Genomic DNA, 18,494 nt, shown 5'->3' with positions numbered 1-18,494 from the left:
TCCCGAATTAACGCCTCATGTACCGTGGTCATACACTCCCGAATTATGTCTCGTGTACCGTGGTCATACACTCCCGAATTATGACTCGTGTACCGTAGTCATACACTCCCGAATTAACGTCTCATGTACCGTACTCATACACTCCCGAATTAACGTCTCATGAACCGTACTCATACACTCCCGAATTAACGTCTCATGAACCGTGGTCATACACACCCGAATTAACGTCTCGTGTACCGTGGTCATACACTCCCGAATTAACGTCTCGTGTACCGTGGTCATACACTCCCGAATTAACGCCTCGTGTACCGTGGTCATACACTCCCGAATTAACGTCTCATGAACCGTACTCATACACTCCCGAATTAACGTCTCATGTACCGTGGTCATACACTCCCGAATTAACGTCTCATGTACCGTGGTCATACACTCCCGAATTAACGTCTCGTGTACCGTGGTCATACACACCCGGATTAACGTCTCGTGTACCGTAGTCATACACTCCCGAATTAACGTCTCGTGTACCGTGGTCATACACTCCCGAATTAAGACTGAAATAACTTGAAAACTACATATCGATTGAACACCAGTAGCAAAACTTTCTGTACCCGAAGACTTTCCACGTTCATGTCCTATAGTAATGAAAATGTTTTAGTCTGTTTCAAAACCTTAGCTGAACTTTTCGATAAATTCTAATGTGGTATCATATAGTTATCATTTTCTAGTGTTCATATCTTCGAATCAATGCTGTGTTTACAGTTCACTCGGACAGTTTGTCCACACGTTTCTCCTGTGAACCTCAACATGACTTTTTTTGGTTCGTTGCAGAATATTCAGAAACACATGAAACAGACACGATAAAATTCCTTCTGAGTAGGAATTGCCAATGACACAGGAAGTCAAAACTACAAAAAGTTATCCGATGAGAAAAGTTACCAGGACCTTTACGATGAACAGTAGATAATAACACAGAAACAAAAGGTTGACAGCTCATTCGACTTTCTACGGTTTTCGGCGATGTCTTGCATGACGAATATTGAAAAGTAGGATCGAAGGAATGTTATCATTTCGTTAATCTAATGATTTGATCAATTTTTGAGGGGAGGGAAGAGATTGGATTTTTTAAATAGATTTCCAATAAAACATTTACCACTGTGAAGGCAAACCTCTTTGATTAAACGATTCACAAACAAAACTCACTGTCTGACGAAATTGGATTGACGGTGTAGAGATCGCAAATAGATGAACATCACCTTTACACACGGATTTGGCAACAGACACATTGTATCACAAATGATGACCCGTACCGGCAACTAAAGACAATGAAGTCCAGTGTTTTCAGTGTAACAGACCTTTCATTATGTGACCTGTACCGGCAGCTAAAGACAATGAAGTCCAGTGTTTTCAGTGTAACAGACCTTTCATTAGGTATGCTTGTCACTTTCCTGTTCCTTTAATGTATTGGTTGAATGTGGCTGACGTCTAAAGTAAATCGAGTTGCTTCAAATATCCAAGGGCCATAACTATGGAAACAAGACAGACGGCATAACATTGTTACTCCACTATACATACCATTTCAGTAAAGTATGTAGCAGTGCAGACATAGGGAAGTTGTTTTCAGTCACTAACACAAATGGGTCATTTTATCAAGCCAAAGAGTCCTCCAGATTTGTTTGTATGCAGTAAAGAATCTGTTTGCAGGATCTATGTACAAGTGAAGTTTTTGTCTGTAAAATCCATTGTAGAGACCTTAAAGAAAGCACAATTTGACCTGTATTTCATGGTGAGGTCATAAAAACTGTTATACAGCAGTTAGCTGTGGAACTCTCCACTCCTAAAATATGGTGCCATTACTGCTGCCTCCCTTTCTCTATGAAGGAGCTCACTCTATTTCATAATTTTTTAACACAACCAAAACACAAAATTCAGAATTATTTATATAATCAATCTACAGCCTAAATTTGGTGTTGTTGCTAGATTGAAACTGGAAACAGAAAGAAAATAAATCACTTGCTACAATACTTGAGACTTAATAAATGAAATTATTTCTGCCCTAATTAGACAGTGTATATTTGTTTTCATATGTCATTGGTTATTACAAGGACATAAACTCCAAACAACTATTCCTAATTCCTTTTACATTATTTGACTTTTAAATTGACTTCAGATGAAGGTCACCTTCGTCTAGTGCACTAGCGGGTAACAATGTATAGAACACATTTAACACCTCTAATGTGAAATGTTGTTCCTGACCTTTGACCTATAGTGGTAATGATCATTAGTCCTAATTATACCTACTACACTCTTTTTGTGAATGAAAAATGTTTGAATTCTATGAATAGCAGCACAAAGCAACTCGAGTTACTGTGACTTGCAGAAACAGATTGTCAGTTTATATCCACACTACCTTTGACCTTTGACCCAAAACACCAATCATGATACATTGTATGAGCACATAATTCTTAACATGCAATGCCTGGAATTTGTTTTATTAGCACCACGGAAATGAAGTTCTTATGCAGAAAACTGATGTTCTATTTATAGTAAGTGTGCACACTATGAAGATAAATTCCGATACTGACCAGCCAACTGTTACCTTTTCATCAGTTTGTTCATATCCTTGACAAAGATTAATATTGTTTCCCTTTATATGGAGGGGAAACATATACTTTTTAGTATTTTCACTGATTACCAAAATACATGGAAAGAAAAGGATAATATCACATTTACACAATGAAGGAACAAAAACACTGTAATATATATTTTTGTGACATTTTAATAGCCCCAAACATCTCAAAGCATAAAATTTTCAAAGATTGAAACAGAATTTATTAAGCTGCTTAATTTTTTTGCTGTAATCAGCTACAATTCTAGTGTTTCAAGCTACAATGTGGATATTGATAAATAGACTATGAAATATAAAGTATTCACAAATTAAAGTATTTCAGAAAACAATAGAATTTCAAGTTCAAGTGTGGTTTCTTTTCATCCTACAGTGGAGTATATGTCTTAGGAAGAGTCTGAGAAAATCTTCAAACACCTGTTTTCTTCTACTTCCATCTTACTTAATTAGGTCAGCTATTATATCTTAAACTTGTACAGATAGAAACATGTGTTTGGTTTTACATGTATATTGTATAAACATTGTACTACCTGATCTTTCTGTTGAAGATGAAGACTTCAGATACTACTTTCTCAAGTTTTACATTCTGTACTTGTTGGGAGATGAATACAACACTTTTTTTATTTACTAAAGTGTATGTATAACTGTAATCAAATTTATTTCAGTAGAACACCTGAATTATGTATGTCTATCTATAATCAAATTTATTTCAGTAGTTTACCTGTAAATGTATGTATATGTAATCAAATTTATTTCAGTAGTTTACCTGTAATATGTATGTATATCTGTAATCAAATTTATTTCAGTAGTTTACCTGTAATATGTATGTATATCTGTAATCAAATTTATTTCAGTAGAACTGCACTGAAACAGAATTTCTTCAAACAATGTATTGTGGGTGTACAATATAATAAAGAGATCCATGCACATGTAACATATAAAATGTACCTGGAGGTACCACTCTGAGTAACAGTGAACTTTGAAGTGTTCAGTGTTCCAATCTGTCCATACATGACAGTGTTCATAAAACAATTTATCTCAGGTTAAATTACACATAAAAAAAGGCAACCTATAAAGTCAAACCAAGGATAAATGTGGCAGAAATTGAGTAAAGCTACAAGTCTGTCCATGTTCTAGTTTATTTGGATTATCATCTGATACATTTGGAAACCTTCAGACCAATCTCAGAATTGACACTACAGACAAAGGTACGATAATGGTACAAAAAATTCTCTACAGGGAGCAACCATGACAGTTACAGTAAGTGTTGTTGAAGTACATTGCATGATATTACTTGGTCAAATTTCCATAAAGTTCAGTATAAAGTGTTGGACAGTTATCAGATACATGCCCTGGCTGAGACACCTAAAGTTCAGTATAAAGTGTTGGACAGTTATCAGATACATGCCCTGGCTGAGACACATAAAGTTCAGTATAAAGTGTTGGACAGTTATCAGATACATGCCCTGGCTGAGACACATAAAGTTCAGTATAAAGTGTTGGACAGTTATCAGATACAGCCCTGGCTGAGACACATAAAGTTCAGTGTAAAGTGTTGGACAGTTATCAGATACAGCCCTGGCTGAGACACCTAAAGATCCTTAATAACTAGGTCTGATTACAAACTAGTAATGAAGACTCTCCCCATATACCAGGTAATATGTGATGAAGAGCCCAGGGTCGAAAGCTTGAGATTGATAACTGCGAAGACGGGAGAGTGATATAAAGGATAACACAGTGAGAAACTTTTTTTTCTGACTTCAGATAGAGGAATGCTGTCACTAACTATGTGGTAGGGTGTCCACCTCACAACTACCACTAAAAGGACTTAGTCACTGTTTGACCTCTAGCAGAGGTACGTCTTCAAGTAATTGAAAATTGAGGGGAATGCAGATTGTCCATGAGACAACACCTAAAGATAGGATGAGTCACAGAGACAGAAAAACTGTAACTAACCAACCAACCAGTTATTGAAGATTAGTCACTTTATTGCATTACCTTATAAATGGCACTTGTAATTGTCAAAACCGAAACCATTTCAATTTGGTTTGAATACCTGCTAATTAACAGACTGAACGTTATATCATTACTAACATAAAGTTACTGTACATAGACATTAGCATCATCCTGTAAACATTCAAAATATTGCAATGTGGGTTTATTTAGAGAAATAAATTACATAAGGGACTTCACACAGTATCGCATACATAAACATAACAGGGTACAACACAACCTTAGTGCAGTACTTCTCCAATAAACACTTCAATCCTTTCATGGTACATGACTTAACAGTGAAGTTTGAATATCTAATGGTATACATCAAGTTTTCAAGAGAGAAACCCTTTTAAAGTTATTTTATTGTAAATCCATGTAAACTGTAGTCAGGACGCCTACAGATTTCCTGGAAATTTTTCACCAGTTTTTTTGTTGTTCCCTTCCACCTGACTAGTGCTAATAATCCATTTACCAGTGTCTATTGTATTAAAATTTTTCATAGCTTTCCCAGTGTTTCCATAGCTTTCGTCAGTTTCTCGATTTCCAGAGAAATCTCTGTCATCTGAAATAAGAAAAGAGGCAGACATTTAGAGTGATATTAAAAGCCTTTACATCAATGAAAATGTAAATAGATAATGAAGTGGATTGTTTAGAATACAATGTCAACTGACTATCAACAAACAAGTAATAGTGATAAGGATTATCAACGTACATCAAGAAATCACAGCCCATTATCTTGTTCTCAGTTGACACAGAATTATACCACCACCCCTGTGCAGTGTACCAAATTCAGGGCCCTCAACCCCTTAATTACACCCCTGTGCAGTGTACCAAATTCAGGGCCCTCAACCCCTTAATTACACCCTTTGTTAACACTTTGTGTCTAGAATAAAACTTAACATTGCTTGCATTTAAACTAGGATAATGGGATTTATTCAGGGCCCTCAACCCCTTAATTACACCCTTTGTTAACACTTTGTGTCTAGAATAAAACTTAACATTGCTTGCATTTAAACTAGGATAATTGGATTTATTGGATACATTGATCACACTAGCATAGAGTACAGTGCTTGACCTCAATTATAGAGTAATTGCATTTTGTTTAAAATGTCTCATAACTTACATCTAATATTGTACATTGATCATACTATGGCAAGTTATTACCCTTAAATAATTAAGCAATAAAATATCTTGTCCGGGGCATGACAATGCTTGCATTTTAAACTTGAAATTTAAAATTTAAATGTGATGTATACATCAATGCAGTATATTAAAGTCAGTATGACCTCTCAGTACAGAGTAAATGCCCTTTGTTAAAATTTTGTGTCATGAACATAGCTTTGCTTGCATTAAAACTAGGATAATGAAGCTTGGTGTATACATTGGTCATACTAAGAGAATGTGCAGTATACCAAATTCAGAGCCTGTTAAATTTGTGTACAATACAGTTGTTTTTGGGGAGCATTCATCAGTTTCACAGATATTGTTTTGTTTTTTCATTGTTCTAATTTTCGCAATTTTACTGTAATTTGAAACAAAACAGATAATTTTTTTCACAAAAGTCATGCTATCTATTGACTTTAATTTTATTGTATCTTTTCATTCTCTTGCAATTTCATTCAATTCTGAGACAATGTGAAAACTGAACCCCTAAAAATGCCAACCTCAGGTCTTATATCTATGTTGTAATAATACATTACCTGGTCCTTTGTCTAGATCCTTAACAAATATTCTAAACATGAGATACTAGCTTGTCATTTTAGGATCCTATGTCTAAATTCTAAATTTGAGATACCAGGTACCCTCTCTGTTATTTCTGTATCACCTTTCAGTCCCCATTTTGTGTCATCAAAATATGAAGTAGTGAGTATATGATGACGATCATCTATGTGACACATTTTTTTGAGTCCATCAGTAATATCAGAATGTCTATAGATACAACACACTAGGCCTAATCATTATAGTAGGTGATATTCTAAAATATATACATAGAATATATTCTATCAACTTCAATTATACTATCACAACTAAATAAAATCATGTCACATGGTATCGTATTCTTCCTTTACTAGATAATTCTATACAGAATGATACATAAATCACAATCTCAATTTGAAAGAAAGTGACAACTATGAATGAGTCTCCCGTCATCTTGTTGGTGCCTCTGTGTGTATGATGTCCTTTGTTTTACTGATCTACTTTGGTGAACAAATACCTTGACCATTCAGAGATAGACATAACTATCAGGTACGCCAGGAATCAGTATAAGCAACACATTCAAACAGATAATCCATGTAGAGAAACATTTTAAGCCTTTTTATATACCTCTACCTACATCCTGATCCAGATTTATCAACAACTAGACTGGGAAGTAGGTGGAGCTTTATGTCATTAAGGATTAAAAGGAGCATTTTAATTGGGTAAGACAATGTGAGGGACCGTTTTGAACAAAATTGTGCAGGTCTTGGTTTATGTTGAATTTTCTTGATATTGTGATGATTTTGAATGGAGATATTATATTTGTTTTTATGCATATACTGGAGATGAATTATGTTGTCGTAACACTCCACTGCTTCTTGTGTTCAAACTTAAATTCATTATCTTATCTCCAGTTTATGCATCAAAACAAGCATACTATCTCTTAAATATAACCTGGCTGTCAGGTAAAATCCTTTAATAGTTCAATGTTTATAATTACAAGAACGAACACTTTCTATTCAATAAACACAGGTATATAAGTGTGAATTACTCTGGTCAATCTCCTAAAATCTAATCCAGGTAATGAATACAGGTGTAAACTATTCTACTTCAAAGAAAATCCATTTCATTAGCATGGTATAGGTCTTGACCAGCTGCCTAAAATGGCAGGTGTGACACAGTCTATTTCACAACAGGGCAGGAATGACAGACATTGACCAAGGTAACCTAGGTGTTAATTAAATGTCAACTACTGGCTCTATCAGACCCACAGAGTCTTATACAATGTTTACCCTGGTACAAAGTCACTGAACAGATGTTGAAGGGTATTTCACACTTGTCAGCTGAAAGGTTGAAAGGCTGTAAAAGTGGACGTAAAACTGTTAAATAAATAAGTTGCCAGGCACATAAATTGCCTCGTCTACATAGCTTACAGCTGCAATGAAAATATTTGGAATTCAATGAACCCTAGAACTGCATGTTATTGGGTTAATCTGTGACATCGAACCTTTCCTTTACCTTTTCAGAGTTTTTGTTCCTGATTTCCTCAGGCACTTTGCTGGAGTAGTCTGCCATGCTGGAGGTCTCTTTCAGCTTCTGAAGCTGTGAACTAAGTTTGGTCTTCTTTCCATCTAATCTACTCCGCTCCTTACTAGGGTCAATGAGTCCCTGAAGGAAAAAAAAAATTATCTTTCAATACTCTCATTGTCAGAGAAGCACCTCCATTTTCTCTAAATGACTTGAAATATAAAAATAAGAGGAGCAAAGTTATCATCTCAGTAAAACACTATATTCTATTTTCTTATTTCGTAGAATCCAAAACCAAAATTTTGGTAAGTGTTTAGCAAACATGGGCATCCAACAGTGGAAGGATTTACTTCAAAGACCCTGACATCAAATTCATGGCTTTACCATTATGAGGTGGAAATAGAAATGCACCAATCAATTCAAAGTGAAATTTTTTATTTTTTGGTTTTTTTTTTTTGTATTTTTTCTACTAGAACAATGAACAGCTTTGGTTATCACCATATAATCATACAGAGATGTGTAGACAGGAAGTTGTACTGTAGATCACACAGATCATGTGCCCCCTACCCTGTCTATAATCACACTGAACATCTGTCCCCTACCCTGTCTATAATCACACTGAGATGTGTAGACAGGAAGTTGCACTGTAGATCACACTGAACATCTGTCAACTACCCTGTCTATAATCACAACACAGATCATCTGTCTCCTACACTGTCTATAATCACACAGAGATGTGTAGACAGGGAGCTGTACTGTAGATCACACTGATCATCTGTCCCCTACCCTGTCTATAATCACACAGAGATGTGTAGACAGGAAGCTGTACTGTAGATCACACTGATCATCTGTCCCCTACCCTGTCTATAATCATACAGAGATGTGTAGACAGGAAGCTGTACTGTAGATCACACTGATCATCTGTCCCCTACCCTGTCTATAATCACACAGAGATGTGTAGACAGGAAGCTGTACTGTAGATCACACTGATCATCTGCCCTCTACCCTGTTTATAATCACACTGAACATCTGTCTCCTACACTGTCTATAACCACACAGAGATGTGTAGACAGGGAGCTGTACTATAGATGACACTGATCATCTGTCCCCTACCCTGTCTATAATCACACAGAGATGTGTAGACAGGAAGCTGTACTGTAGATCACACTGATCATCTGTCCCCTACCCTGTCTATAATCACACAGAGATGTGTAGACAGGGAGCTGTACTATAGATGACACTGATCATCTGTCCCCTACCCTGTCTATAATCACACAGAGATGTGTAGACAGGAAGCTGTACTGTAGATCACACTGAACATCTGTCCCCTACCCTGTCTATAATCACACTGAACATCTGTCCCCTACCCTGTCTATAATCACACAGAGATGTGTAGACAGGAAGCTGTACTGTAGATCACACTGATCATCTGTCAACTACCCTGTCTATAATCACACTGATCATCTGTCCCCTACCCTGTCTATAATCACACTGATCATCTGTCCCCTACCCTATAATCACACAGAGATGTGTAGACAGGAAGCTGTAGAACACACTGCTCAACTGTCCCCTACCCTGTCTATAATCACACAGAGATGTGTAGACAGGAAGCTGTACTGTAGATAACACTGATCATCTGTCCCCTACCCTGTCTATAATCACACAGAGATGTGTAGACAGGAAGCTGTAGAACACACTGCTCAACTGTCCCCTACCCTGTCTATAATCACACAGAGATGTGTAGACAGGAAGCTGTAGAACACACCACTCAACTGTCCCTTATCCTCTACTATCTGTAAAATATGTCACCATCTAAGAAAGAATTACTGTCACCACATTTTACTACAGAATCTAAGTATATGTTTTTGCTTGATTTTTTTTGTGAAATGAAGGATTTATTATACAAACTGATACAGTGTATCTGTAAATTACATCTAAACCCAAGTACTGAGGATAATTGAGGAGACGACAATCTAGAATTTCCTTTCTGATATATAATTGACTACAAACTAGTTATCCCATCTTCCATACAGGTATTCAAAGTTACTATGGTCCTGAATCTCCTTTCTAGTGTTTTATGATTACATGGCATTTATATCCCCTTTCATACAGATACTCAATGTCACTAAGATCTCGAATCACTTTTCTGGTATATTAATGACTACAAGGTAGATATCTCCCCTTCCATACAGGTATTTAATGTCACTGAGGTCCTGAATCTCCTTTCTTGTATATCATACAGGTATTTAATGTTACTGAGGTCCTGAATCTCCTTTCTTGTGTATCAGTGACTACATGGTAGTTATCTCCCCTTCCATATAGATACTCAATGGTACTGTGGTCTCAAATCCCTATTCTGGTGTATCATTGACTACAAGGTAGATTTGCCTAGGTTACCAACTTTGTCAATCTTTATATTGATTTTACTGCTGCTTAGTTGGTCATTGATGGCTATAATAAGATCAACAGGAAAAGTTAAACATTAAGCTTTAAGACAAATTGATCTTTTCAGTTAACTATTGTGAAATCATTTTTTTTTTCATGGCAACATTTCTTGCTTTTCCAATCTATGGGAATCTATGGGAAATCAACAGGAACAGGTAGTTTTATCTTGTTCACTTTCAAGGGTTCGATTCTAAACCTGTTCATAATTTTCCCTTGTTTTCACTAATTTTGAGTAAGCAATGTCATTCTGTCTGCTTCATTTCTTTAACATTTTTTTACCATTTTTTAATGGTAATGATTTGTGTCCTATTGACATACATTAATCTTAATGTGTTGGGATAGCTTAGTTGGTCTGAGTGTAACTTCTGTAGAAGATCCAAGATGAGCAGTTTGATGCTCTCTACCCATGATGGTTTGTGTTTCCTCAGTATGCTAAGATACAGTCTGGTCTATGCTGATGTTGTTGTGTCCTTGGGTATTTTAACCTAATTGCTCAGGACGACATGGGATGGGCCTCCAATTTAATGTTCACTGAGGTAGCCACCAGCTCCTACAAGGAAGCCCAGCCTCAAAATTACCCTTGCTGTTCATGGGACAATAAACCCAGTTAACAAACATCAATCTTAAGATGAAAGCCCTACCTTGAGCATCAGGTGACTTTCACACTTCGCAGAGACAGTTTGTACACAACAGCCATCTGGGGGATTATCACCCACCAGAATGGTAATGGAGGATGAGTTAGTCATTGTCTGGATTAGACTACTGAAGCGACCCAGTGATGAAGCCTCCTCCTGCTCCATGCACTTCAAGTAAACTGGAAAAAAATCTTGCATGGTGAAAACATGTTTTGCTTACACTAATGGTATATTTTTTAATTTCAAACATTTAATATTCAATTCAAATTTTAGGGCAAAATGGTTACAGTTTGGTTATTGTAATGTCAGTATTGAAATATAAATATAAGATTGGTTTGATTGTAAATGTATATTAGTCAAATGAGCCCCTACCCTCAGTGGAAAAACAGATCCAAAGTTAACAGGTGGTTTATTTGTGAGCAACCCCACTGGAAGATCATTGTGTTTGTGTAAATAATATATTGGGGCCTATAATTTGTTTTTTTATCGTACAAATGTATTACTGTATGGGTTTACTATGTGATGAAACATCATGTTACAATTCAAATCAGTAAGAACCGTTTAAGAATAGTATAAAGTGGACAATGATATATACATACCATCAGCTTTGTTTTTGTTTGTTAGGTTGTAGTCTGACCTCATGGAACGGATACTTTTGATGACATTCTGCACAAAGTCTACCTCCTTTTCTAAGTTGGAGTTGCGGTCCTGGTACTGAAAGACAACAGTTTCAGCCATGAGCTCTAACAGTTATCATTTAAAACAGATATGATCTTTAACAGCCAATCTCTAACAGCCATGGCCTATAGCAGCCATGAACTCTAACAGCCATGACCTGTAACAACCATGCAGCCAGGATCTCTAACAGCCATAACCTGTAACAGCCATGCTGCCAGGATCCCTAACAGACATGATCTATAACAGCCATGACCTCTAACAGCAATGACCTCTAACAGCCAGGATCCCTAACAGACATGATCTATAACAGCCATGACCTCTAACAGCCATGATCTCTAACAGACATATTTCTGACAGACATATTTCTGACAGCCAATCTCTAGGTCATATCTCTAACAGCCATGATCTCTAACATAAGTGACTTCTAACAACCATGCAGCCATGTTCTCTAGCAGCCATGCAGCCAGGATCCCTAACAGCGATGATCTCTAATAGCCATGATCTCTTAACAGCCATGACCTCTAACAGCCATGATCTCTAACAGCCGTTCTCTAACAGCCATGATCTCTAACAGCCATGATCTCTAACAGCCATGACCTGTAACAACCATGATCTCTAACAGCCATGATCTCTAACAGCCATGACCTCTAACAGTCATGACTTCAGCCATAACAACCATGATCAACAGCCATGTTCTCAGCCGTAACAGCCATGACCTCTAACAGCCATGATCTCTAACAGCCATGACCTATAGCAACCATGATCTCTAACAGCCATGATCTCTAACAGCCATGATCTCTAACAGCCATGACCTCTAACAGCCATGACCTCTAACAGTCATGATCTCTAACAGCCATGACCTATAACAACCATGATCTCTATCAGCCATGATCTCTAACAGCCATGACCTGTAACAGCCATGATCTCTAACAGCCATGACCTCTAACAGCCATAATCTCTAACAGCCATGACCTCTAACAGCCATGATCTCTAACAGCCATGACCTGTAACAGCCATGATCTCTAACAGCCGTTCTCTAACAGCCATGATCTCTAACAGCCATGATCTCTAACAGCCATGACCTGTAACAGCCATGATCTCTAACAGCCATGATCTCTAACAGCCATGACCTGTAACAGCCATGATCTCTAACAGCCATGATCTCTAACAGCCATGATCTCTTACAGTCGTTCTCTATCAGCCATGACCTCTAACAGCCATGATCTCTAACAGCCATGATCTCTAACAGCCATGATCTCTAACAGCCATGACCTCTAACAGCCATGATCTCTAACAGCCATGACCTCTAACGGCCATAATCTCTAACAGCCATGATCTCTAACAACCATGATCTCTAACAGCTGATCTCTAACAGCCGTTCTCTAACAGCCATATTTCTGACCGCCATAATTTGTAACAGCCATGATCTCTAACAAAGATTTCTATCTTATATCATAGTTATTCTGAATCAACGGAAAAGTTGAAGAAGGCAGGAATTTTAAGAACTGTTACAATACTGTAAATGAAAATTCCATCATTGCTTAAGATATTTCAGGCAGAAAAGATGGATATGCATATGAAGTATTTTTTGAGAAAGTTGCATTTGTGTTAAATATTTAATTAACAATAAAATAAAATTTCAGAAACACTTTATTTTATGATGATATTGTATCAGAATGCTGTTTTGTACAGAGAAGATGTAACATTTATAGTGAGTTCCTATGAAGCTGACTTACATTTGCTGACAGTGGATACGACGTAACACATATACTGGGTGGTTCTGTCGGAGTTCGTCGTGGCAGACGTTGGAACAGCTCCTCCGAGATAAATGGCATAAGTGGATGGAGTAGGAGGAGACCTGCCTCTAGACATGTGTATAACACCTGTCGAGTACAGTCCTTCACCTCCTCATCTGTCCCATAGATAATAGGCTTACAGCTTTCCTATAATACAAAATTAATATCAATACAAAAAATTCCAGTATTTTCAAGGGTTTTTTTTTACCTTGTAATGTAGATGCCCATCAAAGAAAATAAAAATTCTTCATTTGTTGTTAGGTTTCCAAAATACATCATAAATAATTTTCAATCCAGCAGTAGTTCCTGCTATAAATTTGTCTTCCTTGTTAGTTAAAGAACGGGACAAATGTCATCCTTTATACAACTTAATTATGCTACTTTTTAACAGTCCTTTAACAGCACTCAAAATCGGGACTTTAAGCATTGGCAAAAAGTACATAGCAAGATTAAAATGTTCAAACAGCCAACAGATTATACTTACTAAATACCAGTCACAGAGTTCATACAACCAGAAATTGTAGCAACAAGTGGTAACAGCAGGGAATTCGTAGTTACGGAATCCAGAGCTACACTGGTCCACGGCATAGGAAAGTCGACTTAGTATCCACAGGTCCATCTCCTTCTCTTTTCCAGACAACTGAAAACAATTATCATATTAAGATCACTAATGATTTGGTAAATATCTTTATCTTCTTTATGTTCTTGACATTTGTTTAATTGATCAAATAACTGAGATTGGAGTCAGGATTTCCACTAAATTGTTTAAAATTGTAGGGTTGGGTTTTCAATAACCAGTAACTGTCCTACCCTGATATGTGAATTTGTGTTTTAGATACCTTACACATGTCATGTGAGATGGGTTTCGGGTTTGAGATTTCTATCTATCATGCAAAATAGACCTTAAATATTTCTCACCTTTCGAGTTGGGTTGGGTATGAAGTTCTCCCCAAGGGCTCCTAGAGCGAACTTGGTAGCATTCCACAGCTTGTTACAGAAGAATCTGTAACCCTGTACACGGAGAACGTCCAAGTTTATATCCCGACCTGTAATTACACACACCATACTTATAGTGTAATCTTAATACAGCTTTAACAGCTGAGGACTAAAACATTCAGGTTTATATCCCGACCTGTAATTACACACACCATACTTATAGTGTAATCTTAATACAGCTTTAACAGCTGAGGACTGAAACATTCAGGTTTATATCCCGACCTGTAATTACACACATCATACTTATAGTGTAATCTTAATACAGCTTTAACAGCTGAGGACTAAAACATTCAGGTTTATATCCCGACCTGTAATTACACACACCATACTTATAGTGTAATCTTAATACAGCTTTAACAGCTGAGGACTAAAACATTCAGGTTTATATCCCGACCTGTAATTACACACACCATACTTATAGTGTAATCTTAATACAGCTTTAACAGCTGAGGACTAAAACATTCAGGTTTATATCCCGACCTGTAATTACACACACCATACTTATAGTGTAATCTTAATACAGCTTTAACAGCTGAGGACTAAAACATTCAGGTTTATATCCCGACCTGTAATTACACACACCATACTTATAGTGTAATCTTAATACAGCTTTAACAGCTGAGGACTAAAACATTCAGGTTTATATCCCGACCTGTAATTACACACACCATACTTATAGTGTAATCTTAATACAGCTTTAACAGCTGAGGACTAAAACATTCAGGTTTATATCCCGACCTGTAATTACACACACCATACTTATAGTGTAATCTTAATACAGCTTTAACAGCTGAGGACTAAAACATTCAGGTTTATATCCCGACCTGTAATTACACACACCATACTTATAGTGTAATCTTAATACAGCTTTAACAGCTGAGGACTAAAACATTCAGGTTTATATCCCGACCTGTAATTACACACACCATACTTATAGTGTAATCTTAATACAGCTTTAACAGCTGAGGACTAAAACATTCAGGTTTATATCCCGACCTGTAATTACACACACCATACTTATAGTGTAATCTTAATACAGCTTTAACAGCTGAGGACTAAAACATTCAGGTTTATATCCCGACCTGTAATTACACACACCATGTAATCTTATAGTGTAATCATTAATATCAGCTTTACACACATCATACTTTAGTGTAATCTTAATACAGCTGAGGACTAAAACATTCAGGTTTATATCCCGACCTGTAATTACACACACCATACTTATAGTGTAATCTTAATACAGCTTTAACAGCTGAGGACTAAAACATTCAGGTTTATATCCCGACCTGTAATTACACACACCATACTTATAGTGTAATCTTAATACAGCTTTAACAGCTGAGGACTAAAACATTCAGGTTTATATCCCGACCTGTAATTACACACACCATACTTATAGTGTAATCTTAATACAGCTTTAACAGCTGAGGACTAAAACATTCAGGTTTATATCCCGACCTGTAATTACACACACCATACTTATAGTGTAATCTTAATACAGCTTTAACAGCTGAGGACTAAAACATTCAGGTTTATATCCCGACCTGTAATTACACACATCATACTTTAGTGTAATCTTAATACAGCTTTAACAGCTGAGGACTAAAACATTCAGGTTTATATCCCGACCTGTAATTACACACACCATACTTATAGTGTAATCTTAATACAGCTTTAACAGCTGAGGACTAAAACATTCAGGTTTATATCCCGACCTGTAATTACACACACCATACTTATAGTGTAATCTTAATACAGCTTTAACAGCTGAGGACTAAAACATTCAGGTTTATATCCCGACCTGTAATTACACACACCATACTTATAGTGTAATCTTAATACAGCTTTAACAGCTGAGGACTAAAACATTCAGGTTTATATCCCGACCTGTAATTACACACACCATACTTATAGTGTAATCTTAATACAGCTTTAACAGCTGAGGACTAAAACATTCAGGTTTATATCCCGACCTGTAATTACACACACCATACTTATAGTGTAATCTTAATACAGCTTTAACAGCTGAGGACTAAAACATTCAGGTTTATATCCCGACCTGTAATTACACACACCATACTTATAGTGTAATCTTAATACAGCTTTAACAGCTGAGGACTAAAACATTCAGGTTTATATCCACACACCATACTTATAGTGTAATCTTAATACAGCTTTAACAGCTGAGGACTAAAACATTCAGGTTTATATCCCGACCTGTAATTACACACATCATACTTATAGTATAAACTTGACACAACTTTCATGGCCAAGGACTAAAACATTCAGGTTTATATCCCGACCTGTAATTACACACATTTAACAGCTTTAACAGCTGAGGACTGAAACATTCAGGTTTATATCCCGACCTGTAATAACACATTTCATGCCTTAAAACATTAAAGCATTGATAACCATGAACTTATAATCCTACATGACTACTTTATTTAAATTTAGTTTATAAAAGTGCACAGAAAATCTCTAATTATTTCATGTTAATGTCAATGAATAAATCCTTTTTTTTTATATAAATTATGTATCTATATTGATAGATAAATAGTCATACCTATGGCAGATACCATGCAAAATGCTCCTTGGAACCAAAATAACATTTGAAACCTGCTACAGATACTATGATAATGGTACTATCATTAACACTCACCTTGGGCTGTGTAGGCTAAAAGTGCAAATCTAAGAGCATCTGTACCACACTCTGGGATGCCATTGGGGTAGTCAGCTTTCTATAGAACAAAAACACGGTGAGATATAGTGAAGTATTGAAAAATCTCTAGAGTAAATAAATTTTCATATTTTTCTACACTAAAGTATCAAATTCTCAAAAAGTTATAATGTATCAAGGTTGCAACAAATGTTGACTAACATAAATAAACAAAGTGGTGAAAGATTCTAATTAAAGCAGGATTTAATTGGACAATGTAGGGGTCATAACCTTATGATTTCAAATGGTCTCCATGTCACTTAAGCAATGAACTGCTTTAATTGGCATTCATGGGCTTATGAATGCCAACTGGAAAAAGGCAAATTTAATGAAGCGCGCTATAGTGTAATGGTCATAGCATTATCATTTAAAACATCTCTATGTCGCTATGACTTTGAAAAACAGAAACTTGAAAGTATAAACATCTTACCTGTCCCTCTTGTGCCTTTAATACTTCCTTTTTATCTAAGTTTCCATCCTCCAGACGCTTGTGAAGTTCCTTTGAAAGTTGAAACATATCATTAGTCAGAAAGTTTGCAAAATATATAACTGTTTTGGTATTGAAGAGAATGTGGGCATCAAAATACAATAAATCTATAACCAAGTATTTAGATTTTCTTAGATCTTAATTTGTTCCACTCTGAAAGAGTATTTGTTTTTAATTACAACAGAAACTAAATTTAACACCTTCCTGAAGTGTTTATGAAAATGTTTAAGAAATCAGAAATATTATTTGTATTAAATGTTACAATGATGACTTCTTGTCATCACCTCTCTTTTACAGTGTGTCATGCAAGAAACCACGGAGTCATTAATTTTCCTAATGAAAAGTTGAGAACAATTGATCAGTGTGAATCTACTATTTCATGAAACATGAAGGTGATCACATTTCTAACTCCATCTTCCCAATTAATGCTTGTTTGTAGGGCTTATCACCCTGTAAACAGCCAAGGTAATTGATGCAGAGTCTCCTTGTAATAGCTCCTGGAAACCTAAATGAACAAACTAAGGGAGCTACATTTCATGTTGTCCAGAGCAATTAGAGTAAATTGTCAAGGACAACACCATGGCAGCACAGATTGGTCCAACTCTAATATACATCATCAAATCATGAAGGTCTGTTCTTACTTGTAAGGAGATTCCGTTGATGACATCAATTGGATCAATGACATTGCCCAGAGATTTGGACATTTTTCTTCCATGAGCATCCCTCACCATTGCATGAAGATATACCTGTAAGATAAACAATCCACAATGCTTAAATGTTTTTTATTTTTTCATGAGCATGAGTGTAAACAATGGTGACATGTTAAATTTTGAAGTGTCAGAACATAACATTATCACGGACGGCTTGAAATATTAACCAGCTACTTAAAACA

At 36.3% G+C, this 18,494-nt stretch overlaps 1 protein-coding gene across 1 annotated transcript in view; it reads right to left on the bottom strand.

Annotated features, from left to right (window-relative positions):
* Window positions 1-3,748: 3,748 nt before the first annotated feature.
* The window catches only part of LOC132549762 (valine--tRNA ligase-like), a 37,340-nt gene continuing 22,594 nt past the window's right edge, over window positions 3,749-18,494 (bottom strand). Inside the window, exons 18-27 of the mRNA XM_060213721.1 lie at window positions 18,244-18,348; window positions 17,546-17,614; window positions 17,059-17,137; window positions 14,316-14,443; window positions 13,882-14,037; window positions 13,338-13,544; window positions 11,523-11,637; window positions 10,930-11,102; window positions 7,835-7,984; window positions 3,749-5,180 (exon numbers count right to left, since the gene is read on the bottom strand). Of these exons, the coding sequence (XP_060069704.1) occupies window positions 5,115-5,180; window positions 7,835-7,984; window positions 10,930-11,102; window positions 11,523-11,637; window positions 13,338-13,544; window positions 13,882-14,037; window positions 14,316-14,443; window positions 17,059-17,137; window positions 17,546-17,614; window positions 18,244-18,348 (1,248 nt within the window). The 3' untranslated portion in view covers window positions 3,749-5,114. The remainder of the gene's footprint in view (window positions 5,181-7,834; window positions 7,985-10,929; window positions 11,103-11,522; window positions 11,638-13,337; window positions 13,545-13,881; window positions 14,038-14,315; window positions 14,444-17,058; window positions 17,138-17,545; window positions 17,615-18,243; window positions 18,349-18,494) is intronic.

Source organism: Ylistrum balloti, unplaced genomic scaffold, assembly GCF_031769215.1.
Source record: "Ylistrum balloti isolate Yb309-2 unplaced genomic scaffold, AGI_CSIRO_Ybal_v1 Utg370078, whole genome shotgun sequence".
Lineage (NCBI taxonomy): Eukaryota > Metazoa > Mollusca > Bivalvia > Pectinida > Pectinidae > Ylistrum > Ylistrum balloti.
Note: the sequence above shows the minus strand (reverse complement) of the source record. Positions and strands in the feature narration are given on the sequence as shown.